General features: G+C 38.7%; 2 protein-coding genes and 1 long non-coding RNA gene across 3 annotated transcripts; 2 read left to right on the forward strand and 1 right to left on the reverse strand.

Annotated features, from left to right (window-relative positions):
- The first annotated feature begins 5,056 nt into the window (after nucleotides 1-5,056).
- Nucleotides 5,057-11,766, forward strand: LOC124156201 (CAP-Gly domain-containing linker protein 1-like). The gene is made up of 3 exons (XM_046530590.1): nucleotides 5,057-5,164; nucleotides 9,287-9,661; nucleotides 11,307-11,766. Exons 1-3 carry the CDS (start codon nucleotides 5,114-5,116, stop codon nucleotides 11,487-11,489), a joined length of 609 nt encoding a protein of 202 aa, XP_046386546.1. The 5' UTR covers nucleotides 5,057-5,113; the 3' UTR covers nucleotides 11,490-11,766.
- Nucleotides 8,574-18,534, reverse strand: LOC124156205. Its single transcript, XR_006864284.1, has 3 exons — nucleotides 18,432-18,534; nucleotides 11,039-11,040; nucleotides 8,574-9,159 (listed from the first exon to the last, which is right to left on the reverse strand). It is a non-coding gene; the product is annotated as an uncharacterized LOC124156205 (long non-coding RNA).
- On the forward strand, nucleotides 18,032-21,171 carry LOC124156202 (CAP-Gly domain-containing linker protein 1-like). The gene is made up of 3 exons (XM_046530591.1): nucleotides 18,032-18,137; nucleotides 18,562-18,936; nucleotides 20,712-21,171. Exons 1-3 carry the CDS (start codon nucleotides 18,087-18,089, stop codon nucleotides 20,892-20,894), a joined length of 609 nt encoding a protein of 202 aa, XP_046386547.1. The 5' UTR covers nucleotides 18,032-18,086; the 3' UTR covers nucleotides 20,895-21,171.
- The last annotated feature ends 393 nt before the right edge of the window (nucleotides 21,172-21,564 follow it).

Genomic DNA, 21,564 nt, shown 5'->3' on the forward strand with positions numbered 1-21,564 from the left:
TTGAAGGAAATGATCCCTCTGAAAAGAATCGGTTAAATAATTTACAGAGGGGGATGTGGAGAGTATCAGCTGTTCGGTGCAGAAAGAGTGAGCCGAGGCCGTCGGCTCCAGTGGCTTTGTTGGGAGGCAAAGATTTAAGGAGGCATAGAGTCTCCTCGGGCGTAACAAAGACCATGAGTGAGTGAGAGCAAACCGGATAAAGAGTTGGAAGTTCGAATTGCGGAGTGGGAGGGGTGAAGTTTGAGGAAAAGTATTTGTTAAAAGTCGAAGGTCGCTCCGCCCCCGAGAAAGACCCTTGGTCTGATTTAACGATGGATGGTATTCGGGCTGATTTCCGTTTCGAGTTAAATAATGACCAGAAGCGTTTAGGGTTAGAAGCCATGTCATCTGTAATTGTTTTGATGCTATTGCTGTAATCGCGGCGTAAGAGATTCCGCGACACTCTACGAAGGGAAGAAAATGAGGCATATGTGTGGGGATTGGGAAAAGACTTCCAAAGCTTCTAAGCAGCTCTTTTGTTTTGAAGAACTCGGGAGGTTTCAGCTATGAGCCACATGGGTTTTTTCTTCGATATCCTTCGGGAGGGTACGAATTAATTGGTGACACCGAGCACAAAGTCATAAAACACTTCTATAGCGTCATCCAGGGACCCGCTCTCCAGGAGACCCCGGGGCAGGAGGGAGAGGGTGTAGTTGATGGCTTCCCAGTCGGCCTTCTTCCAAGATTTCACAGACCGCGCTGGTGGCGAAGTTTGGGCAGAAGTGCGGTGGGGGAGGGACATGGGCAATGAGAACTCAAGCGAGGAGTGGTCGGAGTTGAAAATATTCCTGCATGTGGTGGGAGAGTTTACACTGAATGAGGAAAGGATGAGATCCAAGCTTTCCAAATTTCTGGTGGGGAAAGGGTTACACTGGAAAAGGCCCATGCCGTCTAAGAAATGATCTATAAGAAACGTGCCATTGTTGTCGGCACTGATGCCGCTGGTCTGGGAATTCCATGTGATCGGGAGGTTGAAATACCCAAGTAGGATCAGGTCACCACGGATGTGAACGCTTCAAGGGTATGGTTTTTATAAGCGTTCAAAATACTTTTGGTACGGACAGTTGGCTAATTTCAGGACTAGTTTCTCTCCACCATCCTTCAGTCAATGAGTAATGCTTCTTCTACTGACCAACTAACCTTTTTACTGACGTGAATGACCACAGTCGTCATTTCTTACTATCCAAGCATTGATAACGAACAACAATGGAGTTCATGAAAAATAATGACGTGGGATATGACTGGAAAGCCTCGAAAGAAGGTGACGACGAACGGTTTTAAAAAATTGGTCGATATTTCGCAAGTAGACTGAAGGCACCATCTGAGCCGTTTTACTGTAGTTTCTACTTTTTATTTACCAGATATGCTGGGAATATGCCATTTGTCTGAAAGGGATAAGACAGCAAGAACACTGGATTCTTTACGAGGTGCTTACGTAGGGAAATGATTCCTGGAAAACGTGTCGTAGGGTTAGCCACTAACAAGGAGGAAACACCTGCACTAGGAAAATGTTCATGTTAATCCCATGGCGAAGCAATAAATCAGACTTTAAAAAACTTGCGTGGAACTTCTTATGTGGTTCAAACTAGTAATAATGAACGTATCTACGGAATATTTGAGGAAACATTCGAAAGAAAACGGTTGTGCACGATAATAATCGCAACTATGATTGCATTTTGAGTGCACCCTGTGGAATGGTATTTTAATGTGATATTTGGATATTAATAATATCGTGTCCGTTTAAAAGCACTGTTGAGTTCATGTATCAGCTCCCCAAATAGTCTATATTAGCAGTATTGAAAACATATTAATAATTAGTTTATATTACTTCCCAAATAAATATTCAGAAAAACAATTGCAGAGTTATAAACAAAAAATTTGGCAAGCTTTAGTTTGCCTTTAAGAAAAATCTGTAGTGGTGAGGCTGCCTTCCTAGAAATTATAGCTATTTATTTTTCTATGAGAAATCTAATAGATTATAACTTTAAATACTTTTACAACACAATTTAAAAAAGAGAAAAGCGGGAATGAGATAATACAAAAGGAAGCTTCATGCAACAATAATTAATGAATGGTCTACAATTGCCAGAGTTATTGGCCAAATTGAGGAATTTATTTTGAACGTAATTATTGACCTTCTAATTCTCTTTATTCACTCTCTCCCATGTACAGGAAAGATCTTTTAATGAGGGTTTTTTATTCATTGGATGCACATAAAAATTATACGTTAGATTACCGTCCCTTTCAAAGTTTTGTTTCCACTTCTCAGATAAAATTATTTAAGGACTTCATGGATATAAGTACAGAATAATTGTTGATGTTGTGAATAAGGGGTATATGAGAGAAATATGAATTATAAGGAGACGGAGATAAAGTTGATGTTCACTGCTGATTGGTCCATAATTTCCACTACAATATATTTTTGTGGCCATTTTTATTCAATTGTTACCTTCTATAACCTACTAATTTACCATCTATATTTATTTTGGAATATTCCGTACAGTAACTCTACCGACACTTTTAGTCGGGCATTGGGGAGCAATAATTTTCTATGCGCCTGGCTTACCAATCAAGCTAAAGAGATAACATGTGCAGCGATGGTTCAAAATAATTATTAACCATTATTTGTAAAGATATTGAAGAGTTATTCTGACTTGTTTCAGATAAAAATATAATTTTCGAGCCCCGGACACATATTCTAGATTGTTGTATAATTAATGGTAATCAAAATGTTAGCTAAGAATTTACTGTGGCTGTTCTTCGTACCCAACCCAATGGACGTAAGGTTGCCTGCAACATATATTTGAAGGCTGTATTAAAAAACTGTAATATAATTCAGAGGTTGATGTGAGTTTTAATGAAAGAAAAATGTAAAACAACAATACATAACTTCCTTTAGAGAGATACAACTCCGGATCTCAAGCTCCGGTAATAACACCCGCAGCATGTTTTTGAACATTTTTATCCTCCTTAACGTAGATTGAGGGCTAAGGAGAGAGGCTTTAGAGATATTTTACATGTTATGTCGGCTGTACAGTTTGATTTGGGAATAAAATTCCTTTTCAAAGGTATTTACGCTTCAAATATGAGCTTCATCAGGCCTTTCTGTAATTTTCTTAGATTGAGATTAAATCATAGGCTGTAGGATAAAGAATAAATTAGTAAAATAGATGTAACGTGGAATATTTTACGTCAAATGTAGGAGATTTTATGAAGTTTTTCTGCGATGCAGTATCGCTAAGAAGAACTGTAGGATTTTTGAGCTTCGTGTACTAACCACTGCAATAAATCCTATCTGTGCAAGGGCTGGTTTACTGGCATTTAATGCTTTCGGATCCGTTTTCTGAGCTCTGCATTAAATTTACAAAATGAAATACAGACTCAATTGAGGTTCTCTTGGGCGTCCTCGAAGAGGAAGTTTTATATCCGTGATAAAAAAGTACGTTGTTGCTGAAATGTCTCATGGAAAACTTCGCGGCATGAGAAAGAAACACTTTGATCTTATGCCGCAACAACAAACTGATTATCGCATCCGGGTTGTGGATGTGCTTGCATCGTCTGGACCGATGACCAGCCTCAGAATTCGATATGCGTTTTAATGAACGAATAATATAAAACAACAAAATAAAACTTCTTTTAGAGACATACACCTCCAGATTTCAAGCTACGGCAATAAAAAAAATTTCACATCCACACATTTATAACCAGGCTCTTAATAGTTTTGGCCGTCGATAAAGTGATATCTTGAATTCAATAGAATGAATGAAGTAATATCACTGAGAAAATTAGGTAGGAAGAGAACTCAACTCTTTACACTTAAGCATAGCATTACATTATCTTTACTGCAGCCAATTGTGTGATTTTATTTTTTAACGAGAAAGCTAGATATAGTCAATCTTCTGCAAATGAATGCAACGGTTGACTGACGAATAATGGGATGAAAATCACTTTCTCCGTTTATGTTTTTCACTGGCAGTGCAGTTTTGTTCTTTGTCCTTGGATAAACCTGCTGCTTGAATTGACGCTCGCGTATTCAAATAGTAGCTTTATTTTTCTTAGACGCTACAGAATCCAGGGAATAAAACTTCCTCTTTATGAATTAAAAAAAATAAATGGAGATTTTTGATAACTTTCGCCAAAGGATTGGGAACTAAAGCATCTCATAGTGAACACAGTGGCCTGGTAGTTTCAGCGCATAGTCTGGAGAAAAGGATTACTGAAGACTTGAGCCTGTTTTGATACTGAGCCTGAATTATGAAAGCAATGTGTTCATGTGCAGCATTGTGGAAAATTTAAAATTATACAGGGAAAAAAATTGAGTGCTAGCATAAAAAGTCTTACATAATTGCTACAACCGCAGGTGGAACTGCATCATATTTTTGTGAAGTTCAATAGTACGTATTATGTATCTGTAATCTTATAGGTAATCTGTTTTATAGTGTAACTTGAACAATTTTATAGTATTTCATGAGAAACTTGCTTGAGATTAATTCAACCAAATTATTTATCATGTTGGACCAAATAAAAGAGCCATATGAGTATCAGGGTGGCAGCATGGCACGAGTGTGTCTTTTTCCTTTGAAAAGGGTGGTTTCCTATAACTTTTTTGCCTAAATTGAAAGATTATTACACCTGGGGTACGTATTTTACGATTTTAGATTTTTAAATGACGACATCTATTTTTCGCGATTAATTGGAAAGTGTAAATTTTCAAGGGCGCGAAAACGCGACGACTAAATATGATTGCGGGGAAAAACCATGGCGGAAAGGCATTCGATGGGAGTAGCAGGATCAAGACTTCGCCCCCTACAAAAGGGGGTCGCGGCGAGGAGGGCATCGTATGGAGGGGATGGGTTACGTTAGTGTGTAAGTCTTTACGGGTTTTAAGCGAGGGAGAGGAATGAGGGGAGAGGGAGGGTTGGAGGGGAAATGTGTCGATTGCGATCGAGAAATGGAATGGGGATGGATCAGGGAGGGATGACGATGGTGGGGTGAAGACTAATATATCTAGACGCGTTGTCCTTTCGTCTTCAGTTGGTCTCCTGGAAGCTCGACTATCACTTCTCAAGCAAAAATGGCAGCCAAGTACGTCGTTCTTGCCCTCGCGGCAATCTGCATTTCACAGGTATTTATTCTCCCTCTTTATCGCCTCTATCTTCGCAGCTTCCACTTCTCAAATAGCCAATATACAATATTTCCCATCTTTGATTTTAACATCACGCCTTAGCTCCTTAACAATCTCCATCCATACATCTCAGTATATTGCTATTTTTTTTATTTCCCGCATTCAGTAGTCATAGTAAATGCCGGAGGGCAGATGTGGAAATTTTATAATTTTAGTGATCTAAGAAATACGCGTCAATTTACCAAACCATCTATAAATTCCTGCTTAAATTCCATGCCTGAATAGTGAAAATTTCACTAGGCATTATCTTTCTATCTACAATTTCTTGTCTATTTAAAATTCAATGGGGGCTGAGATTGAATTCGATTCTTTTTAATATGAACGTAAATTATTGTAACTTAGCGAATTGCAAGCGGGATGCAATTCTTCTGATCTCTTAGGTATTGAAGATCTCTTTCTAAAGTATAAATATGGTCCAGTACGCCAATTATCCTTCTGTTTAAAAACTAGTGAAGCTGTGAAATGTTGTATTCCCTAAATTTTGTTAAAACTCCCCCGCAAAAATGGAAATTTCTCTACCCCTGTGAATTTTCTAGGTTTCGTCAGACCTTTCGTAAAGAAACGAATATATTAGGCTCTAAAGGGATATGCAACAGCGTTAGCAGAAGTATTTCTTTTCCAATTCGTCGCTATCCCGTTAAATACACTTAAGGTTTTTTTTAGCTAATCTAAGCTCTTACTTTACTTTACATTACTAACATTCTACGGAAGACAACAGTACCAATCAATTTTCAATTGACTCACTGGTTTCGAAGTTAGCAGAGGTTTGCGTTGTTTACAACAACTCCGTTAATTTTTGTAGTATAAACGATTTGTTTTCAGCAAACTGCTAGTAATAGATGTGGCTTCCTTATGTCAAAATAGCAAGTTATAGGAACGAAAACTACGGGAATGCCAAGCGCTGAAAGTTGGGCACCTTGATTTTACGCGCAAAAAACGGGTACTTTTTTGAGAAAAAATTAAGTACAGGAAATACTACTTAGCCAAAGAATTTTTAAGGTACATGATATAACGAAGAACTAAATTCTCTTTCGTTTGCTTTTTATTGCATTGAAATCGATTGCTTCATTTAGACGCTAGAGCTCCTCAAACTCGAGTATCTTGCTTTTTTTTACAGACAGTAAGTGTAGATTCTCTATGTTCCATAGCCATCTAATTGTTTTTTACGCCTGTTCTCGCTGAAAATCTCAGCAGTGGATAATAGCGAATTTTATTCTTCCGGGTGATGGTGGAAAGCAGTGAGCGTTGGGGTGGCTTTTCCGTCTGGAGGCCGTAATTTGAACGGTGCCCTCTTCAAGATCCCAAGGTCACTTTATCGACTGTGTGAGATAACTCGGCGGGATGAGTTAAGACTGCGTTTGCTTAGATTAACGAGGTTGACGAATGGCCTATCCTCATTGTAAGATGAACATTTTCAGCCTCAGTAACAAAGAATTTTAGCTATCGTTATGTAGAATACACAGGGGGAGAACATGTGGTAGGGACAATCGGTATTTGACGAACTCAACTATAAATTATAAAAGCTAGTATTTTCTTCATAATTTGTTCGGAAATTCGGCAAATTCCTGGTGTTACGAATAAGAAGATTTCCGTTACAAAATTTGATTAGAAGTGTCTTTTGATGACTACTGATTTCTATAAATGTTGACGACGGATATCCATATACCGACTTTTGTAATAATTGCTTGTCAATAATTTTTCGCAAATCACCTTTCTTCAACAGAAGTTGACGTCACAATTTAAGTAAAAGATCCTGTTAATCGGGAGCTAAGGTGGGCCTCAAATAAAGTCGTAGGCCATCAACTGTTTTCTTCATTTAAAGGGAAAGAGTTCACTTCTTGAGACTAGAATCGTTTAAATTTAGAGTGTTCTCCATTTGAAGGGTTCCCGCCACATTTTTTTTTTGCTTTTTCTTTACACCGTGAAGGCACATGGCGAAATCTCTTGAAGCTGACGTGGCCGAAGCAACATTCAGCGCGGTAGAGACTCGAGATAAAGCTTGCGATTACTGAAAGTATCAATTATTTATGTCCAATTAATGTTGAGAATTGAATAAATATTAAGAATAAGATTAAGATTCAAAATTAACTTTTAAATATAAAAAGCGACAAACGAATTATTTTTGAAGTTAATGTTAACTTAAATCGACACGTAAGTCATCATTTTTACTTCTTGAAAATAACGAAGTCGTTTTTTACCCTCAACGAAGAAGTTTTCACCCTCGAAATTCATGATTCATTATTGGAACATAATTTCAAGTTAAATTTTAGTCTTAGCCCTGGTATTAATTACTTCATGCAACCTGAAGGAATCCTACTCCCTAATTCCCACTGTAACTTCTACCTATCTAAGCTACCTACCTAATCTAAATCCTACCATAACATCCTACTATCTAAATGCATGCTCAACATTAATAATTAGAGTATAATTTTGTTTTTTCCTTAACCTTTTTTGATATTATCCCTCACTGTTTATAAATCCAAACCCACCAAGCAGAAATCGGTACTGCGACAACGGAATATTCGAGACTCAAATCTCCGATGGCGGCGCTGCAGGCGCTGACAATATGGCCGACGCAGCGAGGTTAGGGTTCTGATAATAGCATAGGCGTAGTAGGAGCACAACTCTGTGGTATTAAGTATCGTCGAGGCATCCCGCTGTATCAATTGAAATATGTCGAGGAAGACTTTTCTTGGTTATGAAGAGGTATATAGATACCTAGGGGCAACAAAGAATAGCGGCTGTGCCACGCAGGGAGAGTGTATTTTAAATGAGGGAATTGTTAATTTCCGTTGGTTGCCTTAGCCAGCAAGGCGGTGAATTGAAAGTATTGGCTTTGGAAAGTATTGGCTATTGGTAACGCATAACATATATTACTTACAACGTTATCACAATACTAACAAAATAACACTGGACGGCATGATTATCGGCCCTGACACCATTCCTGCTGCTTCTACTGTAAAATGACCTCCTAAATCCGAATATGAACTCCGTTTTTTTTCATCACCCACCATTCTCGGGGGAGCTCCCCCTCCATTTTTTATCACTTTTCAGTCATTTGGAGGAATTAAAACGATTACTTTAGCATTTAAAATTTTTCTAAGGGTTTTGAGGGGTGCAAATATGGTAAGGAGGTAGATTCGGGGGGAATAAGTCTCCGTAAATTGTGTGAAAACGCATTAAGAATTATCAATTTTGCCATTTTTTCGCAAATTTTCACGTATTTTAAAAATTTTCCAGCTCCCATTTCACGTCTTCCTCCACCGAATGATAAAAATATACATAAAACAAGAAACAGCAGCAATAATAAAAATATTTTGCTGCATAGCAACAATGATTAAAATTTGTATCAATACCACGGAAGGTTCGCTTTACTACGCTGGCCCTCACAATGCCTCGCCCGCTTAGCCTTGGACGGCAATTGTCTTAGCTTTCGCAGCCAAAAAGGAAAAGTAATACTTCCTTATTCCACGAAAAATATAAGACTAAGATTTTACATTCTCATTTCAGTTAAAAAGTATTCTTTCTCCTTAAGAATGGAGCACAAATACTCTTCTGAGATTTGAAAAAAAAACAGGATTTGTCCACTTATGTGGAATATGACCAATTCAAACGTCTGGAGTTCAGATCATGATCAATCGTCACCTATTCCAAATAACCTTTGGATCAAAGCGTTCACTGCAATATAGGGATAAGGGATATAGGTTTAATCTAACGTGCACTCTCTAGCTGTAAATATGTATTCCATAATAATTGACATCATAATGTACTTAAAGAGTATATTAAAGATTATTTGGTTTTCCTCTACTGTCATTCTCTTTTTTTTCTACAATTAACCCGTTCAATTAATCAATAGCAAACCACTCACTTGTCCTATCTCTCCTTTCTTGACCCCTCATGTTTACGGAACAAGTGCTTACTCGATACTCTGTCATCTTCCTTGTATTTAGGCGCGTCAGTGTCTTCACCGTTTATTTAGAAGTGTCAAACCTTTTTTTGAGATCATTCATCGATGTACGCCATTGAGATATTAGCTGCAATGTACTCTCCTTGTGTTCTCAGGCCAGCGCGGCGTCCCACGTCCGCAGGTCCGCTGAGGGCGGTAACACCCTCGAGCAGATGATGGAGAACGCCAGGACCCAGCTCGCGCAGGTGGGCAACGAGGTGGCCAAGTGGGTGAACGCCCCCTCCGTCGACGAGATGAGGGCCGTCATGGAGAACAAGACCAAGGAGCTGGAGGAACGCACCAAGAGCGTGTTGGACGAATTGAAGAGGCAGATGGAGACCCACGGATCCGAGCTGTCCGAAAGGGCGAACGCCGCCCTCCAGGAGGCCTCCGTCCAGCTCAACGAGTCCCTCAAGAAGATGAAGGAGAGTGCACCCGAGCTCATGACCCAGGCTTCTGAAATGCAGGAGAAGTTCAACGAATCCTTCAAGGTATGTGGGACCATCTCGTTCACACATTTGTACCCGTCATACAGGGATTTATTAAGAAAACTTTTACAGCACCACACCTTGATGTTGTAAAAGTGAATTTATATTTTCCAATATTTATTCAATATATTTTCCATTTATGTTTCCCCAGGCCTTTCTTTGCCTTTCTTCCTATCAAATGGCCAAGAAGACCATCTGCGAACGTCTTTAACTATCGTACATAAGTAATACAAAGAATGGCTCCATTTGAAGAACCTATAGGGTGTTGCGAGATATTTTACAACAACATACAACCATATCTGTACTTCATGGTATTTGTAAAAGAAAATATAGCATATCGGCATGTATGCGGGCATTGAGAGTTCCCACCCAGCATGAATCGGTTCTGAACAAAGAGAAAATAGCACAAATACTCTTCTACGATTTCAAAAATACAGCATTTTCTTCTTATGCTGAATATGACCAATTCACACGCCTGCGGCTTAAAACAGGATCAATTTGCTCATATCCCTGTTAACCTTTGGAGTGAAGCGCTAATTTTGGGATTGATTTCTCATCTATATAGCACTCTCTAACTGTAAATAGGTATTCCTTAATAATTTCCATCGTGATGTACTTGTAGAGTATATTGAAGATTGTTTTGATTGGCCCCCACTCTCTTTCCATTTGTTTTCCTACAATTAGCGCGTTTAATAATTCATAAGCAATCCACTCATATGTCCTCACTCCCTACTTTCCTTGATCCCTCCTGTCTATGGAAAAAGAACTTGCTTGATATAATGTGATACGATGCCTTTTACTTCCATATATATATATATATATTCGCGCCAGTATCTTAACCGTTTATTTAGAAGTGTGAAGCAATGTCGTACTCTTCTTTGCTTTTATTTCGAATGAATGTACTTTTCCACCGAATATGGCATCACATATTTATGGAGTTGTCAGTCGAGAATTTAGTGCGATTCCTCCGTGGCGGCCGTAATTGAGATACATTTATGCCGCCATTTTTGGCAACCCACACATAGACTAACAGTCATAATTGCAATAGTTACAATTGTTTTTCTGCTGTTATAGCTAAAATTTCAATGATACAGATCTGATAACGAGAGTGTATCGTATAACTGGTTTTCATTTTCTACTTCAAAATTATTGTTAGGAAAGAAATACATAATAATGGATGATATTTCACTTGCATGCGCTGTTTATTTAGTTTGCATCATTGATACATGTAATGCCGTATTATTTTGAAAAATGGTTACAAAAAATGTTGAATGAAGTTGAACAGCCTTTATAAGTTTCCGCAGAATGCTTTATTATTGCGACGATTTTCGGCCTTAAAGTGTTATCCTCGAACACCTTATGCCTTCGCACGACGAGTACGCCTCATCGTGGAGACGCGTCGTGTCAATGAAAAAAATATGCAGAAATTTGTAAATGTTGTTCATCTTCATTCTGCACGAATTTTCTACAAGTGGAAGCCGAATATGTCGATCTAATAACTAAATGGTTCATTGCTCCTCTCCAAGGCCTCTGGGAAAAAAATTGAGAGACTATTTCAGTCAAAAGCAATAAAACGTTAATTTATAGCAGCATTATTTTATGTGATAATTTTAATGACGTCGGTTCTATGTTTCTTTTCCTCGTGCAGACTGCTGTCGAGACCATGATGACCGAAACTGGTAAGATTGCGAGGGCCGCCGGTGATGATGCCGGAAGCGTCCACGACGAGCTCGCCAACCTCTCCAAGAGCGCCATGGAGCAGACCCTCAGCCTGCTCGGACAGTTCCACAACGACGTCCAGGCTGCTGTCACCCGCGCCACCTCCTCTTAAGCTGGGGTGAAAAATGTATCGTGTGAATTCTTGCCACCATCACTCTGCTGCTCATCTCATTATCTCCCTGCGTCCGCATGCCTTCCTGTTCCAGCCGCATTCTCTGAAGGGGGGGTAAAGGAACGCTGAAGTCTGTATCAGCCGGATTGGCATGCCCTGCTTCGGTTTTACGATCAAATCGAGCAGAAAGTCGATTTTCGATACTCGGTGATAAAACACATATGAACCTGTGTAACGTGAAATTTGTCATCAAATAAACATCATTATTATCAGTAAATTTGTGTTTTCTATTGATTGATGGTTTATCGCCCACTCAAATACCCACCTCCATTTATTGTTGAAATCAATAACTAGCTAACGTAAGGTTTGGGTGGCTAGACGCTGTCTGGACGCATCATGAATGGGCCTATGAAAATCAGGAAAGGGGAAGAAAGCCCGGAGTAAACAACTCATAGAGCCACCCATGGGAATTGATTCTGAGGAGAAATGTCACCGGTATTTAAATTAAACAAATCACCTACTAGAAAAAATTCGTTTACGTCAATTTTTGGAAAATCAACATGTATTTTTATATTTCACTCTCACAATAATGATTACTAACTAAATATTCATTACAGAAAGTGTGGATGGAGGGAGTACTTAACGATGAGATGTTGAAAACTGTTTTAGAGGGTAGAATGTATGGTAAACGATGGAGAGGAAGGATGAGATTAGGACTATTAGATAGATTTGAAAGGGAGTAGGTCTTACAGTGAATTGAAGAAGGCAGTGCTGAAAGGAAAGGGTCGGCTCCCAGATAACTCCTTAGTACTCCATGGTTGCCTACCTTAGTCGGTAGATTGCTATAACAATAATGCAATTTGGTTAATTATCCAAGGTTAAATTTGCGGCACAATATTTATTTTGAACAGCTCTCTATGTCAAAGGCGATATTTGGGCTCGTGGCATATTTCGGTAGAGAAGTAAAGGCCGATATGTCGGCCCGCAGCACTAGCGGCGTTAATTCATGCTCGATCAACGATTTCGAACTGATCGCCGGCCTCAGTGTTGGCGTGCTATAGTCCCCGACTTCCAAATCCAAGGTCATGGGTTCGAGTCACGTTTGGGCGGGGTTTCCTCTATCTTAGGATTCAATGCTTGAATATCTCATATTTTAATGATAGAGATCCTGGTATGTAGTTCGTCCTGTGATTATTTCGTGGTGATCGAAAAGAAAAAGGGTCATAGGGTCTGTAAATGGACATGTGATTCCGAACTAAGGAACTTCGTTCATTATGAATAGATTGCAGAACAGACAGATTCCGAATGTCATTTTTTCCACGATCAATAAGAGATTATAACGGCAGCAATAAAACTCGTAAATAAATTGCATGACTTGTGGTGTAGGCCACTAACCTATGTAAAACTTAATGCATGTTTCTGAATTTCTATTCTATATTCTATTTCTAACAGCATATAGTAGTATAGTTTGTTATTATACGGGACGTTTTTTGGACGGTGTGGTGTGCATGTGGGAGTCCAAATGCATGCTGCATGCTGGTGATTGATCACCCCCTGCCAAACACCCTAGAGGTGGCTCGCAGGGTATTAAGTAGATGTAGATGTATGAAGAAATATCTAGCAATTTCAGCAGCTCCTGTAATTATTCATAAAATGAAATTTTATATCGAGCAGGGCTTTTATGATAATCCATGACATTAGTTTAGCTAATCTTGCTTATATTTTTTTGCTATTCACAATATAAGTAATGAGAAGTGGAGAAAGTTTAGGACGAGGTGGTGCCCTGGTGGGTAGACTGTTGTAAAGTGTTGAAGTGCCCATCAATTGGTCCCTGGTTTGATCCGATGTGAATAGGTGGACCCTCTCTACCTCTAGCGGGTAAAATTTTCACTCCTTTAGATTTATTTTTGGTGTGCTCTACCCTCCCCTACAGTTTGGGTGAAATGCACTTTAATTTTTACTGCGAGTTGAGCTCTTCTCTCGTATAGTTTTGGGTGAGCTGTATCTGCTCACATTGTTTGGGCTGACCTTTACTTTCTTTTATCCAACCATATGCGCTATCATTTCATCCACGTGGAAGCCAAGTAGAATTGTTCCCCTTCAGTCAAACCTTGGTGCCACTCGATTGGGAGATAGTTTGCTGTAAAACCCACCTCCATGGATGTCTTATAAGACTCCATCAAACTGGTGCATCGCAGTGCCTGTAATATGACCACAGGAATTCATATACTGAATTCCATCTTACCTAAGTTGAATCAAAAACCTGTTAATATTTAAAAAATGAAGCTCTATTATGACCTTTTGAATGAAACTTTTTTTCTTGTCAGCCGTTTTATTTGATGGTGGAATTTTTACGGGTTAATCCACTCCTTGGTTTTCATCGAAAACAATAGTTTTGTCTATGAAATGTCAATATTGTAGCTTTAAATCACGCCATTATTTTTCCTCTCGCGATATTGCTTACAGAATTGTGGATTTATTGTAGTCTTTCGTATGCTACGGGTATGTATGTATAACCTCGTAATCCTTGGGCGGAAAGGGTAACGGGTGGTGCTACCAGCTGTATCACCGTGCTGCCAGCCCTTAAAGCTTTGCTTAAAAATATTAAAATCTTTATAAAATCGGCTTATGATTGTAGACAGTTAATAACATATGTATAAAGAAAAGGGCGACTATGCGATGATAATATTATCACAATTCACCTCGGATGGGTAACCGTTGCTAAGAAAAGGTTGTTTCATAAAATGCAATAACAATTTTTCTTACTACGGGGGACATATGAAACCTAATATAAATGGTAAAAGAGCCTAACTCCATAACTCCACTCCACTCCCACAAGAGGAAACTTCATGAAATAATATTAAATGAATGGAAACCAATTGTCTGATTTATTGGCAAAGTTGAGGCATTTATTTTTAACACAATTATTTTATTACCCTTCAAACATATTATATTACCCTTCAAATTCTCTTTATACACTAGGTCCCATGTGCAGAAACGATCTTTTGAAGAGGGTTTTTTTGGATTCATTGGATGTGCATAAACTTTAGGTGTTAGACTACCGTCCTTTGCAAAGTTTTGTTTCCACTTCTCAGATAAAATTATTTAAGGACTTCATAGATATAAGTACAGTATAAATGTTAATGCTGAGAATAAGGGCGATATGAGAGCAATATGAATTATAATGAGACGGAAATAAAGATGGTGTTCAGTGTTGATTGGTCCATAATATCCACTGCAATATGTATTTGTGGCCATGTTAACTCAATTCTTACCTTCTATAACTTGCAATTTAACCATCTATATTTATTTTGGAAATTCCGTACATTAACTCTACCGGCACTTTTAATCTGGCGTTGGGGAGCATTATTTTTCTATGCCCCTATCTTACCAACGAAGCTAAAGAGATTAGATGTGCAGCGATGATTCAAAATAATTATTAACCGTTAGTTGGGAAGATATTGAACAGTGATTCCTGCCTTTTTTTATATAAAAATATAATTTTCCAGCCACGGTCAGATATTCTAGATTGTTGTAATTAATGGTAACCAAAGTGTTAGGTAATAATTTACTGTGGCTTGTCCACGTACCCAACCCAATAGCCGTAAGCGTGGCTGCTACATGTATAGAAGGCTTTATTAAAAAAACCAATTTTTTATAAAGGTTTATTTTACATGTTATATCGGCTGTAAAGTTTGATTTGGGAATAAAATTCCTTTCCAAAGGTATTACGCTTCAAATATGTTATTCATCCGGCCTTTCTGTAATTTTCTTTGATTGAGATTCAATCAAAAGTTGCAGGATTAAGAATAAATTAGTAGATGATATTTAACGTGCAATATTTTACGTCAAATGTAGGATATTTAATGAAGTTTTTCTGCGATATATTATCGTTAAGAAGAACTAGGATTTTCGAGCTTCGTGTACAAACCACGGTAGCAAATCCTATCTGTGCAAGGGCTGATTTACTGGCATTTAACGCTTTCGGATCCGTTTTCTGAGCTCTGCATTAAATTTACGAAATTGAATACAGACTAGGTTGAGGTTCTCTTGCGTGGCCTCGATGAGGAAGTTATATGTATTTGATAAAAAAATACGTCGTTGCTGATAAAATGTCTCATGGAAAACTTCGCGGCATGAGGAAGAAACACTTTTATCCTCTGCCGCAACACCGAACTGATTATCGCATCCGGGTTGTGGATTTTCCTGCATCGTCTGGACCGATGACCAGCCTCAGAAGTTGATGTGCGTTTTAATAAACGAATAATGTAAAACAACAAAATATATATCCCTTAGAGACATGCACCTCCAGATCTCAAGCTCTGGCAATATAAAAAGAATTTCACATCCACACGTTTATAACCAGGCTCTTCACTGTCTCGGTCGTCGATGAATTGATATCTTGAATTCAATTGAATAAATTAAGTAATGTCACTAAGAAAATTAGGTAGGTAGATCACTCAACTCTTTATACTCAAGCATAGTATTACATTATCTTTACTGCAGCTAATTAGGTGATTTTATATTTTAACGAAAAAGTCAATCTTAAAATATAGTCATTCTGCTGCAAATGAATGCGACGGTTAACTGGCGAATAGTACGAGAAAACATTAACTCCAGAAAAATCATTTTCTCCGTTTATATTTTTCACTGGAATTTTAGTTTTGTTCTTTGTCCCTTGATTAATCTGCTTCTTGAATTGACGCTGGCGTAGTCAAATAGTAGCTTTATTCATTATATTTTTCACTGGAATTTTAGTTTTGTTCTTTGTCCCTTGATAAATCTGCTTCTTGAATTGACGCTGGCGTAGTCAAATAGTAGCTTTATTTTTTATTAGACGCTACAGATTCCAGGGAATAAAACTTCCTCTTAATACATTTAATTTGATAAATTTCGCGAAAGGTTTAGGAACTGAAGCAACTCACAGGGAACACAGTGGCCTCATAGATTCTGCGCATAATTTGGAGAATAGGATTACTGAATACTTGAGCCTGTTTTGATTCTGAGCCTGAATGATGATATCAAAATGTTCTTGTGCAGCATTGTGGAATTTGAAAATTATGCAGGAATAAAAACAAATATTTGATCCTGATTTTATGGGAAAGTAACCATCAGGCACAGATAAAAACTAATAAATAAGTAACAAGATAAGCAAAAATATTTTCTCTGGCCTTCCTATTCATATTCACTTCCATTTACGCTGCTCTACTACCCTACTAAAAAAGACGCTGCGTACAATTTTACATCTAGAAACTCTTACTAAGCATCTTAAGATACGCGTGTGGATGATACCGGAAGGTAATTTTCTTATGGGTTTCAAATATTTATAATGAAATTATTACTTCCTCTCGTATTTTCTGCTGTGGATAGCTCTATACCAACTATATAGCTAAAAATACATTAACGTGTATACTACAAAGCGTGGTTTGAATGTTTTTTAGACTCATGGAAAAGAAATCCTGCCTCCAATTATTAAAGACATTTATGCCTATCATTTAGGTTATGATTGGAAGGCATATTCGTATTTCGCAGGCAGGAGGATAATAAAGAAACTTTGTTGCTTGAAATTACCTAGTCGAAGTGGAGAATGCTATTTTTTATTTTTCCGTAGATATTTCCGTGAGGTGTGCATGTGGGAGTCCAATTGCATGCTGCATGCTGGTTATTGATCACCCCCTGCCAAACACCCTAGAGGTGGCTCGTAGGATATTATGTAGATGTAGATATCTTGCCTTTTAAATCACTTATAGATTAAAATCGCTCTCATTTATGGGCAATATTGTGAGTGACGTAGTATTGCTGTTGAAAGTGGTAGAAGAATCGAAAATCTCGATAAATAATTGAGGCGAGCATAAATTTTTTTATCATTGCTACAACCGCAGGTGTAACATTGTCTTTTTTTGAGATAAGTTCAGTCGTACGTTGTCTTTATCTATATACGTATAGGTAATCTGTTTTATAAAGTGTAAATTGAATGACTTTATAGTATTTCCTCAGAAACTTGGTGAATATTAATTCAGCCTAATTATTATAATGTTGTATCACATAAAAGATTCGCCCCATACGCCATATGCGTATCAGGGTGGCAGCATCGCACGAGTGAGCATCTGTGTTTTGAAAAGGGTGGTTACCTAATATTTTTATTGTCTATATCGAAAGATTGTTATCCCTGGCGTTCGTATTTCACGATTGTATATTTTTAAATGACGATATCTATTTTTCGCGATTAAAAGGAAAGTGAAAATTTCTACAGCGCGAATACGAGACGGCTCAATATGAATGCTGGGAAAAATCATGGCGGAAAGGCCTTCGATCGGTGAAGCAGGATCAAGAATTCACCAACTGCAATCGGGGGTCGCGGCGAGGAGAGCTTCATGAGGAGGGGTTGGGTTGCGTTAGAGGTTAAGTCTTTATGGGTTTAAATGAGGGAGAGGAATGAGGGGGGAGGGGGGGTTGGAGGGGAAATGTGTCGATATGGAATGGGGATACATCAGGGAGGGATGACGATGGTGGGGAGAAGGCTAATATATCTAGACCAGTTGTCCTTTCGTCTTCAGTTGGTCTCCTGGAAGCTCGACTATCACTTCTCAAGCAAAAATGGCAGCCAAGTACGTCGTTCTTGCCCTCGCGGCAATCTGCATTGCACAGGTATATTTTACCCCTCTTTTTCGCCTCTATAGCTTAGAAAATCTAGTAATTTCTTCGTAATTTGTTCGGATATTGTAAATTCAGTTATTGTAAATAGGTATTCCTTAATAAATGCCATCATAATGTACTTAGGATTCTATTATAGAATCTGTTATATGGCCTCTACGCTATCTATTTGTTTTCCTACAATTAACCCGTATAAATATTCAATAGCAATCCACTCACTTGTCCTTTCTCTCCTTTCTTGACCTCTCCTGTTAATGGAACAAGTGATTACTCGATACTCTGTCATACCTTAATCTTCCTTGTATGTAGGCGCGTCAGTATATTTACCGTTTATTTAGAAGTGTCAAACCTTTTTTTGAGATAATTCATCGATGTATGCCATTGAGATATGCGCAATGTACTCTCCTTGTGTTCTCAGGCCAGCGCGGCGTCCCACGTCCGCAGGTCCGCTGAGGGCGGTAACACCCTCGAGCAGATGATGGAGAACGCCAGGACCCAGCTCGCGCAGGTGGGCGACGAGGTGGCCAAGTGGGTGAACGCCCCCTCCGTCGATGAGATGAGGGCCGTCATGGAGAACAAGACCAAGGAGCTGGAGGAGCGTACTAAGAGCGTGTTGGACGAATTGAAGAGGCAGATGGAGACCCACGGATCCGAGCTGTCCGAAAGGGCGAACGCCGCCCTCCAGGAGGCCTCCGTCCAGCTCAACGAGTCCCTCAAGAAGATGAAGGAGAGTGCACCCGAGCTCATGACCCAGGCGTCTGAAATGCAGGAGAAGTTCAACGAATCCTTCAAGGTATGCAGGACCATCTGGTTCACAGACTTGTACCAGTCACACAGGCAATAGGATTTATTAGGATCGTTTTTACAGCACCACACCATGATGTTTCAGAAGTGAATTTAAAAAATCCTTAGTTCCATCTGATTTAATACAAAGAAGCTTACACATTCTGTTCATTCATGACACCTACAGTGAAAACAGCTCAGTTTTGTTGTTTAAGTCTCGCATCACCATCACCTACACGAGTACGATGTACAACTACGTATCTATCGTCTTAATTTTACCTTCTGTTAATCTTTGTACATTATCGTAGCTCTTCTTCAATATATTTTCCATTTATTTCTCCAAGGCCTTTCTTTGCCTTTCCTCCTATCAAATGGCCAAGCAGACCATCTGCGAACGTCTTTAACAAGCGTACATAAATAATACGATGCATGGCTCCCTTTGAAGAACCTACAGGATGTTGGGAGATATTTTACTTCAACATGCAACCATATCTGTACTTCATGGCTATTGTATAAAATATGGCACGTCAGCATGTATGCGGGCAGTGAGAGCTCCCACCAATCATAAATCGGTTTTGAACAAAGGGAGCATGGCACAAATGCACTTTTGCGATTTGAAAAATACAGGATTTTTCCTCTTACGCTGAATATCTATTAACCTCCGGAGTGAAGAGCTCATTGAGGGATTGATTTCTCATCTAGCTAGCACTCTGTACCTGTAAATTTATTTTCCTTAATAACTGCCATTATTATGTACTTGTAGAGTATATTGAAGATTCTTTTGATTGGCCCCCACTCTCTTTCCATTTGTTTTCCTACAATTAACGAGTATAATAATTCAAAAGCAATCCACTCATATGTCCTCACTCCCTACTTTCCTTGATCCCTCCTGTCTATGGAAATAGCGTTTGCTCGATATACTGTGATACGCTGCCTTAAACTTCCTTATATTTATGCGCGCCAGTATCTTAACGCTTACTTAGAACTGTGATGCGATGTCATATTCTTCTTTGCTTTCATTACGAGCGAATGTACTTTTCCATCGAATATGGCATCGCATAATTATGGAGTTGTCAGTTGAGAATTTAGTGCAATTCCCCCGTGGCGGTCGTGATTGAGATACAATTATGCCGCCATTTTTGGCAACCCACACATAGACTAACAGTCATAATTGCGAAAGTTACAATTGTTTTTCTGCTGTTATAACATAAATTTCAATGATACAGATCTGATAACGAGAGTGTTTCGTATAACTGGTTTTCATTTTATACTTCAAAATTCTTGTTAGGAAGGAAATACATAATAATGGATCAGATTTCACTTGCATGCGGTGTTTATTTTGTTTGTATCATTGATACATGCAATGTCGTATTATTTTGAATAATGGTTATAACAAATATTGAATGAAGATGAACAGCCTTTATTAGTTTCCGCAGAATACTCTATTAATGTGACGCTTTTCGGCTTTAAAGTGTTATCATCGAACACCTTATGCCTTTGTACGACGAGGACGCCTCAGCGTCGACACGCGTCGTTTCGATGAAAAAATATGCAGAAATTTGTAAATGTTGTTCATCTTCATTCTGCACGAATTTTCAACAAGTGAAAGCCGAATATGTCGATCTAATAACTAAATGGTTCATGGTTCCTCTCCAAGGCCTCTGAAAATTAAAAAAAAATTGAGAGACCATTTCAGTTAAAAGCAAAAAAACGTTAATTTATAGCAGCAATCTTTTGTGTGATAATTTTAATGACGTCGGTTCTCTGTTTGTTTTCCTCGTGCAGACTGCTGTCGAGACCATGATGACCGAAACTGGTAAGATAGCGAGGGCCGCCGGTGATGATGCCGGAAGCGTCCACGACGAGCTCGCCAACCTCTCCAAGAGCGCCATGGAGCAGACCCTCAGCCTGCTCGGACAGTTCCACAACGACGTCCAGGCTGCTGTCACCCGCGCCACCTCCTCTTAAGCTGGGGTGAAAAATGTATCGTGTGAATTCTTGCCACCATCACTCTGCTGCTCATCTTATTATCTCCCTGCGTCCGCATGCCTTCTTGTTCCAGCCGCATTCTCTGAAGGAGGGGAAAAGGACCGCTGAAGTCTGTATCAGCCGGATTGGTATGCCCTGCTTCGGTTTAACGATCAAATCGAGCAGAAAGTTGATTTTCGATACTCGGTGATAAAACACATATGAACCTGTGTAACATGAAATTTGTCATCAAATAAACATCATTATTATCAGTAAATTTGTGTTTTCTCGTGTTTGATGGTTAATCGCCCACTCAGATACCCACCTCAATTTATTGTTGAAATTAAAAACTAGCTAACGTAAGGTGTGGGTGACCAGACCCTGGCAAGACGCAATGTGAAAGGGCCGATGAAAATCAGGAAAGGGGAAGAAATCCCGGAATAAACACTCATAGAGCCACCCATAGGGATTGATGCTGACGAGAAATACCACAGGTATTTAAATGAAACGTCCGCGAAAAAATTCTGTTATGTCAATTTTTGTAATATCAACTTGCCTTTTTTTCATTTCACTATTAAAATATTGATTATTAACTATATATTTAATCTCGATTTTTTTCTCCAAGAGTAAATTTGCAGCACAAATCTTAATTTCAGCATTTCTTTATGTC

The sequence above is a fragment of the Ischnura elegans genome, chromosome 3 (assembly GCF_921293095.1).
Source record: "Ischnura elegans chromosome 3, ioIscEleg1.1, whole genome shotgun sequence".
Lineage (NCBI taxonomy): Eukaryota > Metazoa > Arthropoda > Insecta > Odonata > Coenagrionidae > Ischnura > Ischnura elegans.

Coding starts and splice junctions, on each gene's coding strand:
- LOC124156201 (XM_046530590.1), top strand. CDS start 5,114: ATGGCAGCCAAGTACGTCGTTCTTGCCCTCGCGGCAATCTGCATTTCA. Junction 5,165..9,286: donor CGGCAATCTGCATTTCACAG/GTATTTATTCTC, acceptor TTGTGTTCTCAG/GCCAGCGCGGCGTCCCACGT. Junction 9,662..11,306: donor AGTTCAACGAATCCTTCAAG/GTATGTGGGACC, acceptor TTCCTCGTGCAG/ACTGCTGTCGAGACCATGAT.
- LOC124156202 (XM_046530591.1), top strand. CDS start 18,087: ATGGCAGCCAAGTACGTCGTTCTTGCCCTCGCGGCAATCTGCATTGCA. Junction 18,138..18,561: donor CGGCAATCTGCATTGCACAG/GTATATTTTACC, acceptor TTGTGTTCTCAG/GCCAGCGCGGCGTCCCACGT. Junction 18,937..20,711: donor AGTTCAACGAATCCTTCAAG/GTATGCAGGACC, acceptor TTCCTCGTGCAG/ACTGCTGTCGAGACCATGAT.